This window comes from Centruroides vittatus, unplaced genomic scaffold (genome assembly GCF_030686945.1).
Source record: "Centruroides vittatus isolate TY-2023 unplaced genomic scaffold, ASM3068694v2 contig_371, whole genome shotgun sequence".
NCBI classification, from domain to species: domain Eukaryota; kingdom Metazoa; phylum Arthropoda; class Arachnida; order Scorpiones; family Buthidae; genus Centruroides; species Centruroides vittatus.
In genome coordinates, this window is record NW_027122194.1 from 2,367,801 (window position 1) to 2,385,793 (window position 17,993).

At 30.8% G+C, this 17,993-nt stretch overlaps 2 protein-coding genes across 3 annotated transcripts in view; one reads left to right on the top strand and one right to left on the bottom strand.

Annotated features, from left to right (window-relative positions):
- Positions 1-153: 153 nt before the first annotated feature.
- On the bottom strand, positions 154-14,764 carry LOC136975421 (putative histone-lysine N-methyltransferase PRDM6). The gene is made up of 4 exons (XM_067270475.1): positions 14,717-14,764; positions 7,185-7,645; positions 6,782-7,025; positions 154-729 (listed from the first exon to the last, which is right to left on the bottom strand). Exons 2-4 carry the CDS (start codon positions 7,347-7,349, stop codon positions 188-190), a joined length of 951 nt encoding a protein of 316 aa, XP_067126576.1. The 5' UTR covers positions 7,350-7,645; positions 14,717-14,764; the 3' UTR covers positions 154-187.
- Positions 14,765-17,610: 2,846 nt separating this feature from the next.
- Positions 17,611-17,993, top strand: part of Uba2 (Ubiquitin-like activating enzyme 2) — a 34,814-nt gene continuing 34,431 nt past the window's right edge. For both annotated transcript variants that reach the window (XM_067270469.1, XM_067270470.1), the window contains exon 1: positions 17,611-17,770. In XM_067270469.1, coding sequence (XP_067126570.1) covers positions 17,627-17,770 — 144 coding nt within the window. In that variant the 5' untranslated portion in view covers positions 17,611-17,626. The remainder of the gene's footprint in view (positions 17,771-17,993) is intronic.

Consider the following 17,993-nt stretch of genomic DNA (forward strand, 5'->3'; position numbering starts at 1 on the left):
TACAAATTTCATTTTTGAAGCATTCTCTGAGTAGGAACAAGATTAAAAAATATATAATTTTACAAAATTCTTATAAGAATATAATTTGTAGGGGTTTACTTTATTTTCAGTCGTTTTACCTACAGTTTTATATATCTTCCGGATACTTAATTTTGTTTAATTTTATACTAAAGTTTTTAACACGAACTCATAGAGTTTCGACAGAACTTCTTGCTTCTTCATTCGAAGAAGTAACTTCATTTACAGCGTGTCTAGATTTAAGATGTCTCTGCAAATCTCTCCTTCTTACCAAAACTTTCCCGCAAAAATGGCATCTGTAAGGCGTATCCGAATCTCCATGAAGACGTACGTGCTTATTTAAGTTACTAGGATCGCTGAAAGGCCTCAAACAAACTTGACACTTCAATGGTTTATAACCGGTATGAGTTCTTACATGTATTTTTAAACCGTATCTTCTAGAATAGATCTTTCCACAATAAACACATACGTGGCCATTTTTCTTAGAATCGGAGGGTCCTGGTAGAGACACAGATTCTTCTGTCTGTCCTAAATAATAATTTCTTAATCTCAAATTGATATGAGGCGGTGATACGGAACGATTTTGCATGTCTTCCGTTTGTGAATATCTTTCAGATTTATATCCGGGACACTCTATTAAAAGATGCGCTTTCAGTGGATTTGGATGAAGAAAAGTAGCTTGGCAGAGATGGCACATATAAGACTGACCTCCTAGCAAAAATAAAAATAAAAATATTATATATGTGTGTTTGTATTTAAATAAATTGTGCAACCAATTACAGTTTCTATGATTAAAAACTATGATTAAAAATTGTTAAATTACATTTTTCTCTACACTATTAATATAAAATAATATCATTAAAGAACAGGTGATACAGAATGATTATAGAAAACAATTATAACTGTTTTGAGATAATATCTCTATCGATCGTCTATATCTGTCGAGAGAATGATTAGTAAAAACTAAGACCCCAAAATTTAGCATTATAAATGATACAACCAAAGAAAATAAATAAATGGAAGATCTCTGGTGTGTGCTTAAACAACGGAAAACGATACACAATCAAGTTATAACCAGGGCTGTGGAGTCGGTAGATTTTTACACGACTCCGACTCCGACCTTTTCTTAAGATTCGACTCAGACTTCGACTTTGACTCCGACCAGGGGCGGACTTGTTAACAAAGTAGGCACGAAAATTCTGACGTCATCACGTGACCTCGGAATATTAGCATCAATAAATATAGTTCTAATAAAGATAGAACGTAGAAACTTTTTTATTTCAAAGCTAAAATATGTTTCAAAGTAATGAGTCAATGCGATAATTTTTACTTTTATGTTGTTATATATAACAGAGGAAAAGTGTAGCGATCGTTCAAAAAATGATCCCACCCCAAATTTTTGCATTTTTGGACTCAGGGCACCTCGAAATGTCGAGATTTGCAAAAGATTGGGTTTTTTTTCCTGTATGTACGAATGTTAGACTGTATGGGAGGCACGGTTTTGAATCGGAGTCGGATGGTTTAACACAGGAATTATTAAGATTGAAAATGATTGAACTAAATCGGTTGGTACACATTCTAACATCCATTTGCACTTCTCTACGTTTCGAGGCTTCCCGAGTCCAAAAGCGTAAAAATCTGAGAAAGTCATTTTTTGACCGATCGTCATTCTTTTCCTTTGTTATAAGCCTATACTGAATAACAGCCGGAAAAGTAATAATGACGACGATTCTGATTATTTTTTTAAAAAATACAAAATAAAACGATTTTTAAAAATTAATTAAACATTAAAATTTGACACATCTACTGAATATAAGTTCACATTTATTGACTTGTTTCGTGATGACATTGGTATTTGGTAAGCGTGTATGAATAAAAACAGTAAATACATTCTTATACAAACAAATTAGTTTAATAAAAATGTTGTACAGTACATAATATATGAGTATATTGGGTAATATATAAGTATACAGATACATGAAACTAAGTCTAGAATGAGAAATATAACATTTAGACTGGTAAAAAAGAGGTTGCTTATTTTGCCACGTTGATTAATTTATTATTTTTCATCTCTGTTATAAACTGAATTACTCTTTACAAAAACAAAATCACTTCTATTAAGTCAGCATTCACTGAAACTCTTAAATCATATTTAATAATTTTAAGAACGGAAAATAAACGCTCTACTGAAACATGATTGGTAACAATGCTGTGAGAATCAATGTTGTATTTTGGATAGTGTCTGAATAGTGCAGTATTGCCGTTTTAACATCCAAACTTAAAGATTGGTCAATGTGATTTATTTTTTGCAGTGCATAATAAATATCATCTTCAAATTTTGTAAGATTTCCTTTTCTGTCTGTTCTCATATTAGAACTCAGGCTTAATTTTGAAAGTAGGGACGAGTTTTATAGAAAAATTAAAAAAATAAAAACTAGCAATGAGCCAGACGTTGCTCACGCAAAAAGTAACAATAACGAAGATTAAGATATTTAGATTATAGTCGATTTTACCCGTTTCCACTGGGTGCAAGAATTAGGTCCTCTCTCTTCCGAGACTAATTAGAGAATTTTTAGCTGGGTCTAAGAGTATGTTCGATTTTTCACAAAAACACAAAATACTGCATCTAAAATAGTACGGTAGAAACGGAGTTCTTCGGGGTAATCCTTAACCCTCTCCCTCTTCCCCCCGCGAGAGGAATTTCGAAAAATCCCTTCTTAGTGTACATTCTTGTGATGTATCCTAACTGTGTACCAAATTTCAACTCTTAACCGTTTGAACTCTGAGCTTATCATTATTTACTATTACAGTATTACTATTATTATTAACCCATCTCGATTATATTATAAGATTGTGAATGCTAATAACGAGTAAAATATTCATTAAGTCCGACCACACTGGAGATATGACACATGAGCCTTTCTATGCCTCTACCCTGTCGACCTTTAATAAAGAACCAAAATTTAATAGCATTAATGCCCTTTATACACAAGCTATTGTGCCAAATTTTGTTTCTTAATCTTTATTCATTCTGAGATATTGTTTAATAGTTCGGAACAGAATAAAGAAATTAAACAAATTAGACGCCAACATACGCGCGTGGACGCGCGAATTTTTCCCTTTATTTGACATTTTTTGGGTTCCAGAGATCTCCAAACGTATAGATTTGCAAAAAACTCGGAGAGTCAAATGTGATACGATTGAAATACTTTTTCGTTTTTTATATACATAACAAGTTGGGAAAGTAAAAAGGAGTCGGAGTCGTCAAAAATCCCCCCCGACTCCGACTCCGGCTAAAATACCAAGACCCCACGACTCCGACTCCACAGCCCTGATTATAACTGAAATGGAGCAGAGAGATATGAATAAAAATAATAAAAAGGTCATCAGACACCAACAACTGCTGTTTCTAATGTTTGTTGTTGTTGATAACAATAATGATGATGATGATGAATATCATATTAATCAATCTCTGAAATGCTAAAATCGAAACAAGAAATTATTTATTATGACATTCTCACAATACCAGGCTGAAATTTATTACATTTCGATGCACAACGCTTTTGATTTTAGTAGTGTCTTGCCCCTGTACAGTACATCCTCCTTTCCCGTTAACAAGAGAATCGTGCCGATCAGTGAATGAAAAGAATTTCTAAATTGGACTGAATTAAAATATTTTCAAAAAGTGAATAAAATGTGGTTATTAAATATTCATATTTTTTTTAATAGTGTTTTTTTGTATACTGCAACAAGACACATCTGACTGTCTTGGGAGACTTTCTATAAAAATTTATTCCTATTTATGTATTATAAATGTGAAGAAAACCAGGCAAACTGCACGTGGCCAGCCCGTTGATTAGGAGAGAACCCGTGACTAACGAGCAGTGTTCAGTGGTTTTACCAACTCAGCCACTGGTGAATTTCTTGAATAGTGGCTATCCTATTTTAAAAAATAAGCAGTTTACCCATTTTACTCATCATCCATTGCCATTAAAACATTCATATTTATATACATGCAGTAAAATCTGCTTGTCGTAATCTCTTGGATTCTCTTATATTGATACACCTAAACAGGATAAGTGAATAAGATTACAATTAGTCGAAATTCTGGCTTTTTGACTCTGAGATAATGATTAAAACGATTATCATTTCGTTTAAGGCTTTGATTAAAACTGATAATGCTTGCCTGTTATCAGCCACGTGTTAAGATTGAGGGCATGAAAAGACAGCTTAAAACTGTCTATTTAATAAAGATAATTATAGCCTAAACTGTAATTATTTAAAGCCAAGTTTTTTATAAGTATTTTTTCTTTATGCTTTGAGATTGCTAATTCTTATAATATTGCACTATTGAGAACAATATCGTGATTTCAATGGATTCAACTGTTTTTATATAGGCTACAGGTATATGGATAGTAACGTGTATGTTGTTTGCAAGGCTGTCGAGAACGTATATCGGGTCGGGAATAGAGCAGGTCGTTTTACCATCAAATGAAATACGTAGGATGTTGCTTTATCAATAAAAAACAATCTTAAAGATTTTACTTTTTAATTGGTAAAAATAAAGTTAATTTACAAAAGGAAGAACCACTATAAAAGAACCCTTTAAGTTTTCTCCGGACCCGGAGAAAAATTTCCTGCTCTTTCCTCTCAACAGCCGTGTGTATTTTATCGGGTATAAAAACACATTATTTTGTAATTCATTATCACAGACTACTAAAATGATGATTCTGTTCCTTTTTCGTTTTGGGCTTCTTTTCTTGATACAGGGTCAGAAAGTGCATGAAAATATACGAATGGTCAACAAATTATTTTTAATCTATGGTGTGTTTCTAACTTTTTATACAGAAAAAATCCAAAAATAATTAATACAAGAAAAGAACGAAATGTCTCCCTAAAAATTTTTAGTATGTCAGGTAGTGTAAACATTAAGTTGAGAGTAAAAAGATTAAGAATTTTTACATCAGAATTAAATTAATTTGATTTATAACTTATTTTAAAGATTTTCCTTACATTAATAGAGTTTTAATTTTAATTTGTAATCTACATTTATTACTTTTCTTGTAATTTAAATATAATAAAAAAGCTATTAGTAGCTGGATTTTTCTAAAGTAATTCGGTGCAAATTATTACAGGTTAATTAAATCAAGTCCACATTCATTAACGAAACATTAAGTAACAGTAGCTTTAGCCAATTACATTATCAGTTTCTTGTCAACCGAACTGAACCTATTTCTTCTTCACTGAATTACTTATCACTACAAAAGAAATTAGCTAAGCATAACTAACAGTTTAACATCCCATTACTGAAAGCAGTTCTAATATTTTCTTATATTAGAATTAATATTTTATAGACAAAGTTCTTAGTCTATATCAGGGGCCAAGCTAAATAACGTGGGTAGTTTTTCTTCTGTCTAGACCCTCTTACTATCCTGTAGCTACTGTTAAATAATTTTTCGTATTGTAAGTTAGTAACGTGCATTTTAACGTTGTTCTAAACAACTTGGTATGTCATGACAAAAATTTATGTTAATATATAATATGCTAGCATTATTGATACAAGAAAACAATCATTAACGCAAAATAAATATTTATTAACTCATAAGTGACTACTATGCAAATTACTTGCATAACTATTTAGAGTAGATACTCTACACTTTTTATATAAAAAGAAAGCAAAGGTTATGCGATATATTTTCTGATCAATAATTATGTAACGAAGAGATTTTTAAAGAAATTATTTATGTTTTTTTCGTATTAAATAAATTACTAGAAATTGAGGGAGGAGTTTGATTACTGAAATTTCTAGGCTGCAATTTAGGGCTTCGTATTACGGGTCTATAGCTAAGGGCCTCACATTATTATTTGGCAGAGGGAAATGGTCTATTACACATTATAGCTTGAGGGCAAAATAAGTCTAAGATCAGTTCTGCCTCCAGATACAAGGGTAAATTACTTAATACCTAAGTCTATAAAAATTAAGAGGACAAGCTATTAGTTCATTCCTATAATGTGTTTAAAGTAATAGTTTGTCAGATCTTATAGGAACTTCAAGACAAGTAATAATTTAGTTTAAAATATTTGAGTAATCAAAAAAAATTAATTAATATGCCGTATATTATTATAATGTTTTGTTTAGTCAGATAGATGAATTAAAAATTATAAATATCGATTTTATAAAAATAAATTTAAATTATGAAACATATATGTAATAAAACCTGTCTAAAACGAACCCTCCACAAAACTGAAAATGACTAAACAGAAAATAAATCTCGGAACGGAACAATTTGCTATGTAAACTTGTTGGGCTGTTGTTTCTGTCGTGTGAAAGCGAAGAAAGTGGCGACCGTAAGAATATATTTTCTGTGTATTACTTGCAATTTTAAATGCAGTTTATTCATTTTAACAAATTTCCACAGACTCAAATAGAGAATAGTCATTTGTTATGGCGCCAGGCACAGAAAGATATTTCCAAATTTAGTTTTTTTTTTTTTTAATTCATCAGAAGAAAATTATTATATCAAATAAAAGAGAAATAAATTATAAAAAATTTTTAACATTAAACTTTCTATTATATCCTTAATTATTTTTATAAAATCGATACTTTAGTCTACAAAACGCAAAGATTTTAGAGAATTTAGTACGATATCTATTGTAAATATATAATAGCAATTAAATATTTAGTTTTTTAAATAAATTTTTATAAAATTATTAGAATATCTCCACTCCAATTAGGATATTCATTAACTTACAAGCTACATACCTTTAATATTAGCTGGTGTTAAGAAAGGCACTTCTAATTCTGATAATAAATCGGATCCGTACCAAACAAATAATTCCATTCCAACTGAAATTTCACATGTTGTTCTTAAACAAATTCCTCCTTCGCTGTTCCTAGTAAGTTCTATATTCTGTTCAGTGCAATCTCTGGAAAGTCTAAACAGTCTTGCCCAATTCAAAACAAAATAATCTTCGCACACGTACAACATTCCTCCTTTAACCAGTAACTAGAACGTGAATGTATTTCATCTATTAACTCATTTATTAAAATAAAGATAAGCTTTCTTACATAAATCTGGATTTATACTTTAATATAAATATGTACTTACTTTAGCTATAAAATAAAAATAAGAAATAATAATAATAATAATAAACATTACACCCACCTTACAAATATGCTTAGGAGTGGAAGGCATTAATAATTTCTTCAGTTCTAATGTACCAACTCCTGCAGGAGACCACGTCCCAGCAGAAATATTACAAGCAGCTACTACTGAAGTAGCTTCCATATTCTTATACAAATTCAAACCCCTGTAAATGATACTTCTCATCCAGGTTCACTCGTTAAGCGGTTGCTAAAACCCGTAAATGAAAAGTTGGAGTCTAACAACGAATAAAAGTGAGCAAAATTGGGAGGAGTTTTAAAACCGGAAGGAGAAGGAACCAACGAGAAGATGGGCATCTGTGATCTGTCGACATCTGTTGTGGTTCGCATGGGAGGATGGTCAAGGGTTGGTGGTACCCCACACTCTTAATTGATGATATAACGTGGTGCCTACAGGTGACTTTGACGCGCTTTCTGTTTTAACGTCTATTGACTGTACTTAGTTAACTTATGTCTTTGCTACTATCATAAATAAGGTTATTTTATAATTATTTTTTTCTTACAGATTCAATATTATAACTGTTAAATATCTCTACTTTCTCTTGGTCGATCTATTATATCTTTTAAATGAAACTAATAAGTATATTCAAGATACTATAATTATAAAAATAATTATACTATATCTAACCAATTAAAATAGAAAATTATATTTATAGCAACATATAAACAATTTTTTATTAATTAAAATGAACAGAATTCCTTATTTTGATAAAATAGTTGTATTTTAAATTTTCTCATCAGAAAGAAAAATTCTAGAATTTACAGAGAAATTCTAGAATAAAAAATCAACTATAAGATAATCTCGTATATATATAATGCACTGCATGTATATAATTCTAGAACGTAATCCTAATCCTAAATTTAGTCCTAGGATTATATATGTAGAAGTACATTTAACTCCAATAGTAAATTCTTACAATTTAATGGAATTTCTAATTTTTTTAAATGATATATTTGAAGTTAGAGTAGCGTAACTGCATCTTAAACGGAATTTAAACTTTTAATTAGTGCCTCATGGTGGCTTTTGTGCCACTTGTTACCACTGATTCATAAAGGGCGATCACGAGCCTCTCAGCTGCGGTTTTTCACGTGAGTCGGATTAGCGTGGAGACCAACAGAACACAATAGTAGTCGGGAGGACCTGTCTCGACAGCGGGTGTCGCACATTGTCGCAGGTGTCACTAAACGAGATGTTAAAAAGATGCAAAGTGGCTTTTGCGGCTTTCAGTGACGTAATCTGGTGATATCAGAGTTAATACTCGCTAATTACCGAACCGGTCGCTTCAAATTTTACTTTCTTAAATTGATCGAATTAAAATTTTCATTTGTTAATTTCCCTTCTTTTTTCTATTCTTTCGGTGAATAATTCTACAATTTTACAGCGAATTAATGTAAAATTATACGAAGCGCTCTTCGAATGTGGAAGCTTCCTATATATTTTTTCGATTTTACAGACGTTTACTTCAACTAAAAGCTTCAATTTGATTAAATTAATATTAACAGATCAAATTGATAGTTTTAATGTTGAATGTTAATATTAGAACTTATATTGTTTAGTTTAAAGCATAATAAGGTTTAAATCCGGCTTTGCTTTCTTGAACGTAGGTCGGAGTTCCAGCAAACAAGGTTTCTTGTGTTTTCTACTGTAAATAACATCACATTTTACTTTGTAATTTGTAATTATATTAAAATATATATACGTAATTTGAGTATGAAATTCATTTCTCAGATAGAAGTTACTTCCTTAACCATTCATCGAAAAGAATTTAACTGAAGCAAAGAGAAGTCGATGACGTCAACGCGTGTCCGATTACCAAATTGCGAACAAAGGATCCTTCTGAGAATCATGCAGATGTTTCTGGCTGACGAGTTGTTGACTTCTAAATCTCTAACATAACGTATTAATGGATTGATAACGAGGGAGAAATTGTTTGGATTCGGGAACGGGAGAAACGATACACAATGACATCATATCCGATACGGAAGTGATGTCATGGAGCCTTTCAATGGAATACTTCTGTCCAAATCTGTCGTTCGAATAACTTATACGTTTATTTTCTTATAATGGGATTATAATTCTCTACAGACGTCAATTATTTTCATTAATCCAATAAAAAATCTATTAATTTATAATAAATTAATATTAAATTTTTTATTTATTTAATAATAACAACGCCTTATCCTCTATAATTTTCTACACAAAGCTTTATCTTTTGACAAGAGTTACATACAAACTATAGTATATTCATACAAAACTATAGGAAATAATATATAAATATTAACTTCAAATACGTACAAAGCTAAAATTTAGCTATAGAAGACAACAAACATAAATATGTTGAGATTAAAGAAAATTATTTACAGCCTACTGCATGCTACAATTATAAATATTATTATAAATCAGATTTCTCCTGACAAAGTTTACGAAACATTCTAAAATACTGCTACAAGTTCTCTAGTATAAAATTGTATTGACAACCAAACGTACTGTACAATACATAAGCTTCTACAATTAATTCTATATCCGAGGTTAAACAACCTGTTTAAGATTAAAAGGACGTATCTAATTGAGTTCTCTATATAATATAGTAGCTCTATAAAAAGTTTTTTATAGAGTTACTCTGTAATCCTAGCCCTAGCCAGAGGATAAGATTCTATAAAATAGTTGTTATTAAATACGTAAATAAAAAGTAAATTGTAATTATTATTATTGTTTAGATGTCTGGTTCCAGATTGATTTTATGTAGAAAATGTTAAAAGAAGAGTTCACCTCTTCTTTCAACATTTTCTACACATTTTAAACCAAACTAAAATCAAAACAGTTTCCTACTAAATTAAATTTTTCATATTTTTCTCCATGCTTCTTTACTTTATCATAGGGTATAGTGTTATTTTGAGTAGACATTTCATTACTACTTGAAAATCGCTTTTTTTTTTTCAAGAATGAATCATGCATATATCATTAGTGTAACTATAAACGATATTAGGAGGGGGTTCTAGTTATAACGTGAAAACATACATTTATTTCTTACAGGAAGAAATGTACAGTAGCTTTGCACCTCTGGATGAATAGTTTTATATATTGTATACACGTGTATATATACTTAGATTATTTTTCCCTGTACTTATCTGACTTTTTTCTTAATTTATTTATTTACGAAAGGTAAGTAGACTCGGGTCTCTGGGCCCCTCCGTGGTTAGTTACTGGTATTTAGCGCTTTCTTAAACCGATATATTTTAACTCTTACATCAAAAACAATTGTCCTTGAACAAATACATTAATCGTAAATGAAAACTGTTATAATTTATGAATTAGTGGATATTTTGTTCCTTTTTTTTTCTAGCACGTATTCTATTTTAAATTTTTATTTTAATTTTCTTCTAATATAGATATAATGAATAATTTCAGCAGAATTTCAGTTTTAAAACCTCTTACATAATAGATCCATAAAAATTTTAAAATTAAAATTATTTTTGATCTTGTATATTGATTAAAAACTTCATTTGATATATAAATAAACTGTATTTCAAGTAAATTATATTATAAATCCAATAATAATAATATAAAGTGCAATAAATTATTACATAAAAAATGTGTACTTAATTACCTTTGTTTAGTCTTTGAAAGTCTATACTTCAGGATCCTTTATTCATTTGAATCGTTTTCATTTTCAATAGCGATTTATTTAGGAATTTTTTAAATATAAGACTACTTTATATATATATATATATAAATTAATTAATATTTATTCCTCGAACACTCATATTATTTTACTAGAGCTATATTTTATTTTATTTTTTATGCTTTTAATGCACACTTTGTGTTTTTAGGTATCTGGATGATAGCTATCTACATAAATTTGTTGCTTTCTGTTTTCGAAAAGCTAACTCTTTTACATTAATCAGATAATTTTCAGATTATTTTGCAATTTTATTGGTTATTTTGTTGGTTTAATTAGTAGTTTTATTAGAGATTTAACGTAGATTTGTGTCGTTCGGAGGCAGCATTTATATATATAGTAAAGCTGTGCATTTTTTTTACAGTATGTATAATGATAAATAAAATAAGATTCTTTCAGCATTTTCACATTAACAACAGCATAACATCTAACTTTTCGTTGACAGTTTTTTAACAATTTACCATTAGGAAAGTTTATAGGGCCTTTAGAGTCATAGCGAGGGAGAAGACAGAGGAGCGCATCACTGTGACGTACGTTCCTCTCTATCCCTCTCTCGCTGATTTTGAGCATTTTCTTATTTTGTTCTGAAGACATTCTTTAAAACAATGCTTTTATTAATTTTGCTATTTTCATAACATTTAGGTCGATAAATCTCTATAAACTTTCGGTTTCTCTTGATATCGTTAGACTAAAAGTGCTGTTTTTCGGTTAATGTGAGCCTAGGTATACAAAATGGCGGCGCTTCCGGTAACCTCGATGGCAAGTGTTTTTAGAAAAGAAATGTAGATGACGCTGATAGTAATGATGCCTTCGTATGCAAATATCCATCAAAAAATTCCGATCGGGAAACATGAGGAATAATGTGAATTTCGAATTTTGGTCACGATGTAGACGGATTATGTACAGTACGTTGTTAATTTTTTAAAAGTCTGTGTTTTTTTCAAAGTTTGTACAATTTACTCGAAGTCTAAAGTTATCGAGGAGGAAAGTTTGTCAATGGTAATTAACATGATAAACGTGTCCTTAATGTGTTTAATGCGTGTTAAATGTCATAAAAGTGTATTAAAGGTGTGTTAACATTGTGTAAGTGAGGTAAAAATTTTGTAAAGGGTTTATATGTGGTTCAAATTTGCGTTTAAAGTGCTCAAATGTGAGCTAAATGTGTTTAAACGCACATTTAAACGTGGTTTAAATGTGCGTTTATAGTGTGTAAATGTGTGTTAAAAGTGTTTTAATTAAAGTGTGCAAATGTGAATTTAATGTGTTTAAAAATGTGCAAGTGTGAGTTAAATGTGTTTAAACCTAGTTTAAATGTGCGTTTATAGTGTGCAAATGTGTGTTAAACGTGTTAAATTTGTCATAACCAAGGATATGTAATAGTGATTTCCGAAAGACAACGTGAACGACACATGGAAGGCTAGGTGGCCGTGGATCGCAGGTGCTAACCTCTATGGAGACACTGCCTATCGTAGATGAAAAGTCGAGAGATGTGAATCGTAAGACTGCAGTTCTTAAGAGGAGTAAAATTTATGTACAATACAGGCAAATTTTGTTCGAACCACTGATGTATAGAATCTCGTAATTCACTTCGTCCATGCATCGATTGAATTTATAGGTAGTATGATGACTTTTTTATTTTTCGTTTCTGGTCCAAGAGTAGGAAAAGTAACCAAAAGCAGGGGAAAAAGTAAGTAGCAAATTTACGTTTTAAAAATGTTTTAGTTTTAAAAAAGATTAAATATAGGCGCGTTTATGTTATTGTCGACGGTCGCCATCTTGTTTGCACATTTGCGTGTGCAAACAAGATGACGACCGGAAGCGCCGCCATTTTGTATACCTAGGCTCACATTAACCTGTTTTTCTTATACTTTAAATGCATTTTTTTAATACAGAAACAAATCAAATAACAAACCTATTATATAAATATTTCTTAATATATTTTAATTTAAAAAACTAATAATTGACTCTAGTTTTCCACAGTTCTTTTTCAGCACCCGCAGAGTGGCGTTTAAAAAATCCAATAAAATAAAATTATACATTTAGAAATATCTAAAAACATTCCATAAAATTTTATTAAATTGTTGTATAAATTCAAATATAAACGTTAATCGTATTCTAAATTAATTTATTTCTAATGATTAAATTTAACAACACTAGTGAGTACTACTTGCTCATATCGAAATTTTGAATAGCATAGCAAGCTGATATGATTAGGATGATCTTATTTAGGATGATTTCATATTATTAAGTATATAAATATGAGCGTGTTGCTCACTATAAACATATCAATTGCAATTTTATACACACTACAATAATGCAATAAAAATTATTGCAGAATTAGTCAAGCAAGGAATGATAAGATCAAAGTATTTTATTTGATAAGCTGTACATGTAAATAATCAGTAAAAATGTTTCAGAAAATCTTTCTTTTCTCCTATACCAACCAGTATTGTATCGACCATGCCTTGTTCTAAATCACATAGATTATCATTGATTGGATCTTTACATCGATTATTCCTTTCATCCTCATCTGCATCTTCTTCAGCTATTGGAGCCTGAACTACTATATAAGGTTTCTCCACTTTTTTCTTTAGTTTACCGTTTTTCACCACTCTCTTAACAGCGATTCCAACACTTCCTCCTGAAGTGCTTATTTCTATATTTGATTCCACTCTTTTTGGATGTACCGGTGCATGTCTGGATTTAGTTTTTGTAACTGGTCCTTTCAGTTTATGAGATTCTGGTACGGATACTTGAACCGATTTTATATTAACATTCACAGGATCTTCTTCGATAGTAATTGAGACACAATTTCTTTTGTCTTCGGCGTAAGATGGCATCAGCTTTGTTTCGTCGTGAGAGGTGCCGAAATTTACGACCGCTTCATCTTTTCTAATCTTTTTTTTCTTACTTGCCTTTTTTCTCGTAAAGAATGAGCTTATTTTTGGTTTTGATCTTGTTTTCGGTTTTTTTGAAAGCTTTCGATGCCCTTTTTTCTTTTTAGCTCCAACATCTAAATTTACAGTTTCTACTTGTATGACTTTTTGAAACTCTTTCGGAAATCCATATTTATTGATATCTTCTTCTTCATCAATAATAATTGAATGATCGTTTTTAACACTTGACGAATGACTGGAAGTTATAAAATTGATTTCATTCTCATTTGTCCTATCTTCAATAATTGATTTATTTAAATAAGGAAGTGGTTTTTTTCTAGTTTCTATGTTTAGTTTCTCCATGTCTGATTGGCTCTCTGTTTCTGTTAATTCTTCCTTAAATAGTATATCAGCAAGGACTTTTCTTACTGTATAATGAATCTTTCTGTTTTTAGCATCTCTCTTGCTTTCTTGAAATCTTTTTGGATGATTCTCATTATTATATAAATTTGAAGATTCTTTACAAATCTGTGAAAACTTATTTGCCTCTTGTTTTATGTCTTCTTCCTTATATCTGGATTTAGATTGCCGAGATCTTGTCTGAAAATTTGTTACAATATATATTTAATTTCTATAAATTTAAAAATATATTGATATTCTTGTACAGTAAATACATATATGCAAACAAATTTATGTAAAATGATATATATAGTAATATATTTATATGCTGTTGCAAGTTGTAACGTTCAAGAGTGTATGTTTATTATAACCCTCCAGATACCAGCACACTGTAGCCTGTAAGTTATGCTGATATATTCGCGTTAATTAATCAGTCAAAAACGTTTAATAGGTGGCCAGAATTCCATCACAATACAAATTAGTTTAGATATTCAGGTTAACAAATATAATAAATAAATATATAATTATGAATATTTATGATTTAATTAAATTAATATTTTAAAATTTTAATTACTCACTTCTGAATAATCAATGTCGTGATTATTTCTTGATAATTTCATATTGTGAGATGAAAAAACATTTATTTATATTCTTTTCGAATTTTTGAATTTTGAAGAAGTATAAATTTCAAAATATTTCAAAAGAATTTTGAACATCTTTAAATTTTTTCCAGTCTAATGAATAATATTCTTTAAAGATGTTTTTAAATACCGGTAATTATTTTTATCTTGTAAATATTCTATATATATATATATCTATTTTTTTTTTTTTTTTTACTCTTTTCGTCTTGTAGTCCCTAAGGTCTTTTCCATTGCCCAGTAGGGCAAGGCCGCCGTTATATAGGATTATGAAGGGGTGGGTCACCCCTCTTAAAGTCGAATATAGTGATTTCAGTCGGAAAATTTTTAATGATACTTCCATGAACTTTTGCAGGTCGATCAGTCAGTCAGTCAGTTAGAAAATTTAGTTATGTTTTAAAGATAGCAGCGGTCTATTTCTTAAATAATCCTAAAGCATAAATTAACGTACTTTCTCGATTAAATGCTATTGATCAAGTATTCGATCAGGTGTGCAATGATTGGATGGTAAGGTACTGTACAACGCCCGACAACCCCAATCAACTCATGAAAATTCTCGAGATGGTTCATACTTAAGGTGACCAACCGTCCTCCTTTTGTAAGTTCTGTCCTCCCTCGACACCCGACTGTGAAAAAATAAGTCGCGAAATGAACCTTGACAACGCGCTTTAACAATTAAGTCATGGAAAGTTCGACCGACTCAACAACCCATGACTAAAAAATGGAAAGGATCAACGGATTCACACTAGTCAATATAAACCTGTGATGATATCGCTTATTCGATATAGCGTTCAAGTTTGCTCGAGTGCGGGAATATTACAATTCAATAATCCGATACTGTTTTATAAAACAGTTAAGAAGGGTGACACCCACGGTATGACTTGGGATGACACCACGATATCCGTCCCGGGTGTCACCCATGCTAGCTACGCCACTGCGCATGCAGTAGAAATTATTATAGTGTATTATTATTGCAATGAATAAAATGTTTCTTTTATTTACAATATTTTTTCCTTCAATTTATGTGTCCTCCTTTTCATTATAAAAAAAGTTAGTCATCTTATTCATACTCACTCTCGGACTTCAGAGCAACAGGTTGGTGCTTTGCCCTGGTCATCCAACTATTAGTCACCTAGCACGGAAGACTGAAAAATCAATTCTATAGAGTTAAGTGGAAGAGAGAACGAATATATTTCAACCCACTTGATAATTCATGGAAGTACTCTCAGCTCCAATCTAATCTATCGTAGCTTGTCCAATAGCCGTCACAAAATTCAGATTCTAACGAACTAGCCTCATCATCTGTAGTTGAATCCTTGAGACCGCCAGCACTCATGAAACCCAAGCAGTACAACTCTTGAAGCCATTCAGTAGGACAGAGTGCCGTTCGTGTTGGACAAAACTCAGAATAATTGAATTTTTAGTTTCTTCGGATATGCAACTTGTAATGTGTTCATTAGAAATGCACAGCCTACATGTTTCAGAAAAATGTCTACAATTGCTCGCTTGGATTAGATACCGGATTCCCAAACCGTCTTAGCCATCCAACCGTCTATAGATAGATGCAGAAAATTAGCCGGAGAGATAACCGAGGTGATTAAGGCGTCAGCCTACTGCTCTGGGAGACCGAAATCAAATCCAGGAGAGTCAAATAACCCCAGGAATTTTTTAGGGTGGTCTGTCCCTGTCGGCCTTTCCATTGTGAATCCAGGCTAAGCTGACCATAACCTTTACAATCCATCCGGGAACAAGTTAAAAAATTAGTGAAAATGGGGTCTAAAATTGATTATTTGTTAAAATTTATTTATTTATTGATCTATAAATTGATGATATTATAATGGCGTGTTAACAAAATTGCTCTATTTAACGATTGATTCTACAGCCAAATATTAAAAATAAACAAAATCAGGGAGTTCTATTTACCCGAATCACTGATGAGTCTGATAAAACGACCCTCTTACTCAGGGCCTAATTTGGCACAAGGCAGGCAAGGCACTTGCCCGGGGCCCGTAATTAATTGGGGCCCGTAATAGGTTCTAAACATGCGTATTAGTATTGCGAATTACTATATTATTAGTGCCATATTCAAGGGTTAATAATTAAGAATGACATTACCTACTGCTCCGACATCTAACAACATCACTGAGAATTAAATAATGTTTGAATATGCGCATTAGATCTGTTCGGTGAAGTTCAGAATAAAGCAGTGTTCGTTGAGAAAAATATAATGTTTATTGCTGCATAATTTTATTGTAGCCCCAAAAATACAATGCAAGTAAGATATTCAAATGGAAAAATAAAAATACGCATTACAACTAAATTAATATTTTTGTAGAATCGAAAATCAGAAAAAGAATTATATGATTTTTTTTAAAATTCTTTGATTGATATTTTGACAAAATAGAAAATCAGAAAGAATTGTATGATTTATTTTTTCTTTTTTTTTTAATGCATGAATCGTTATTTTTTGTATTAATATATTGATTATTTTATGTTTGTAATTGTTTTGAAATAAAAATACTTTAATTTTAAATATTACAATTTTATTTATATTTGTAGTAATACAAAATATGTAGAAGGGCCTGTAAATATTATTTTGCCTGGGGCCCGCGAAGGTCTAAATTAGGCCCTGCTCTTACTCGTTATTGCCCACAAGAGTGTCAACAGAAAATGTGTAGAATATTTACTAAATTCCCTAGCTATATTTTAATATTTCATTCCTTAAAATAAATTTTTTAAAAATTTCAAATATTTCTAAAATAACGTAATTTTCAAAAAAAAGGAAAGTTTTTTTGAAAATTTGCAACACCGCCATCTGTTGTTGGATGGAAAACGTTTCTGAATAACAAAATGGCGGCTTCTATTAGCGGAATATTGGATGAAGAGGAAAGGAAAGCTGTTCTCAATTCGCGAATTCTTGTCGTTGGTGCTGGAGGCATTGGATGCGAACTATTGAAAAATTTAGTTTTAACGGGCTTCAGTAATATAGACGTGGTAGGTAAATTTTAATAAAGCTATTACTTTTCATTCAAAAGCTAACTATTGCCATTCAGCCGAAGAAAGACTGCTGCATCGTGACATTCTATAGATGTATACTCTGACAATTGTTATTGTATAGAAGTATTTTTTAAAGCCCAGTTAAATTACAGAGAAATCCTGTAACTTAGGTTGACATTTACATATTAGCAATATATTTTTACGCTAATAAACGTCAGAT

Bases quoted from the DNA above. Each gene is read 5' to 3' on its own strand.
- LOC136975421 (XM_067270475.1), bottom strand. From the start codon at position 7,349: ATGAGAAGTATCATTTACAGGGGTTTGAATTTGTATAAGAATATGGAA. The intron at 7,026-7,184 runs GTGGGTGTAATG...TTCACGTTCTAG, and splicing joins CTCCTAAGCATATTTGTAAG to TTACTGGTTAAAGGAGGAAT. The intron at 730-6,781 runs GTATGTAGCTTG...TATTTTTGCTAG, and splicing joins AACACCAGCTAATATTAAAG to GAGGTCAGTCTTATATGTGC.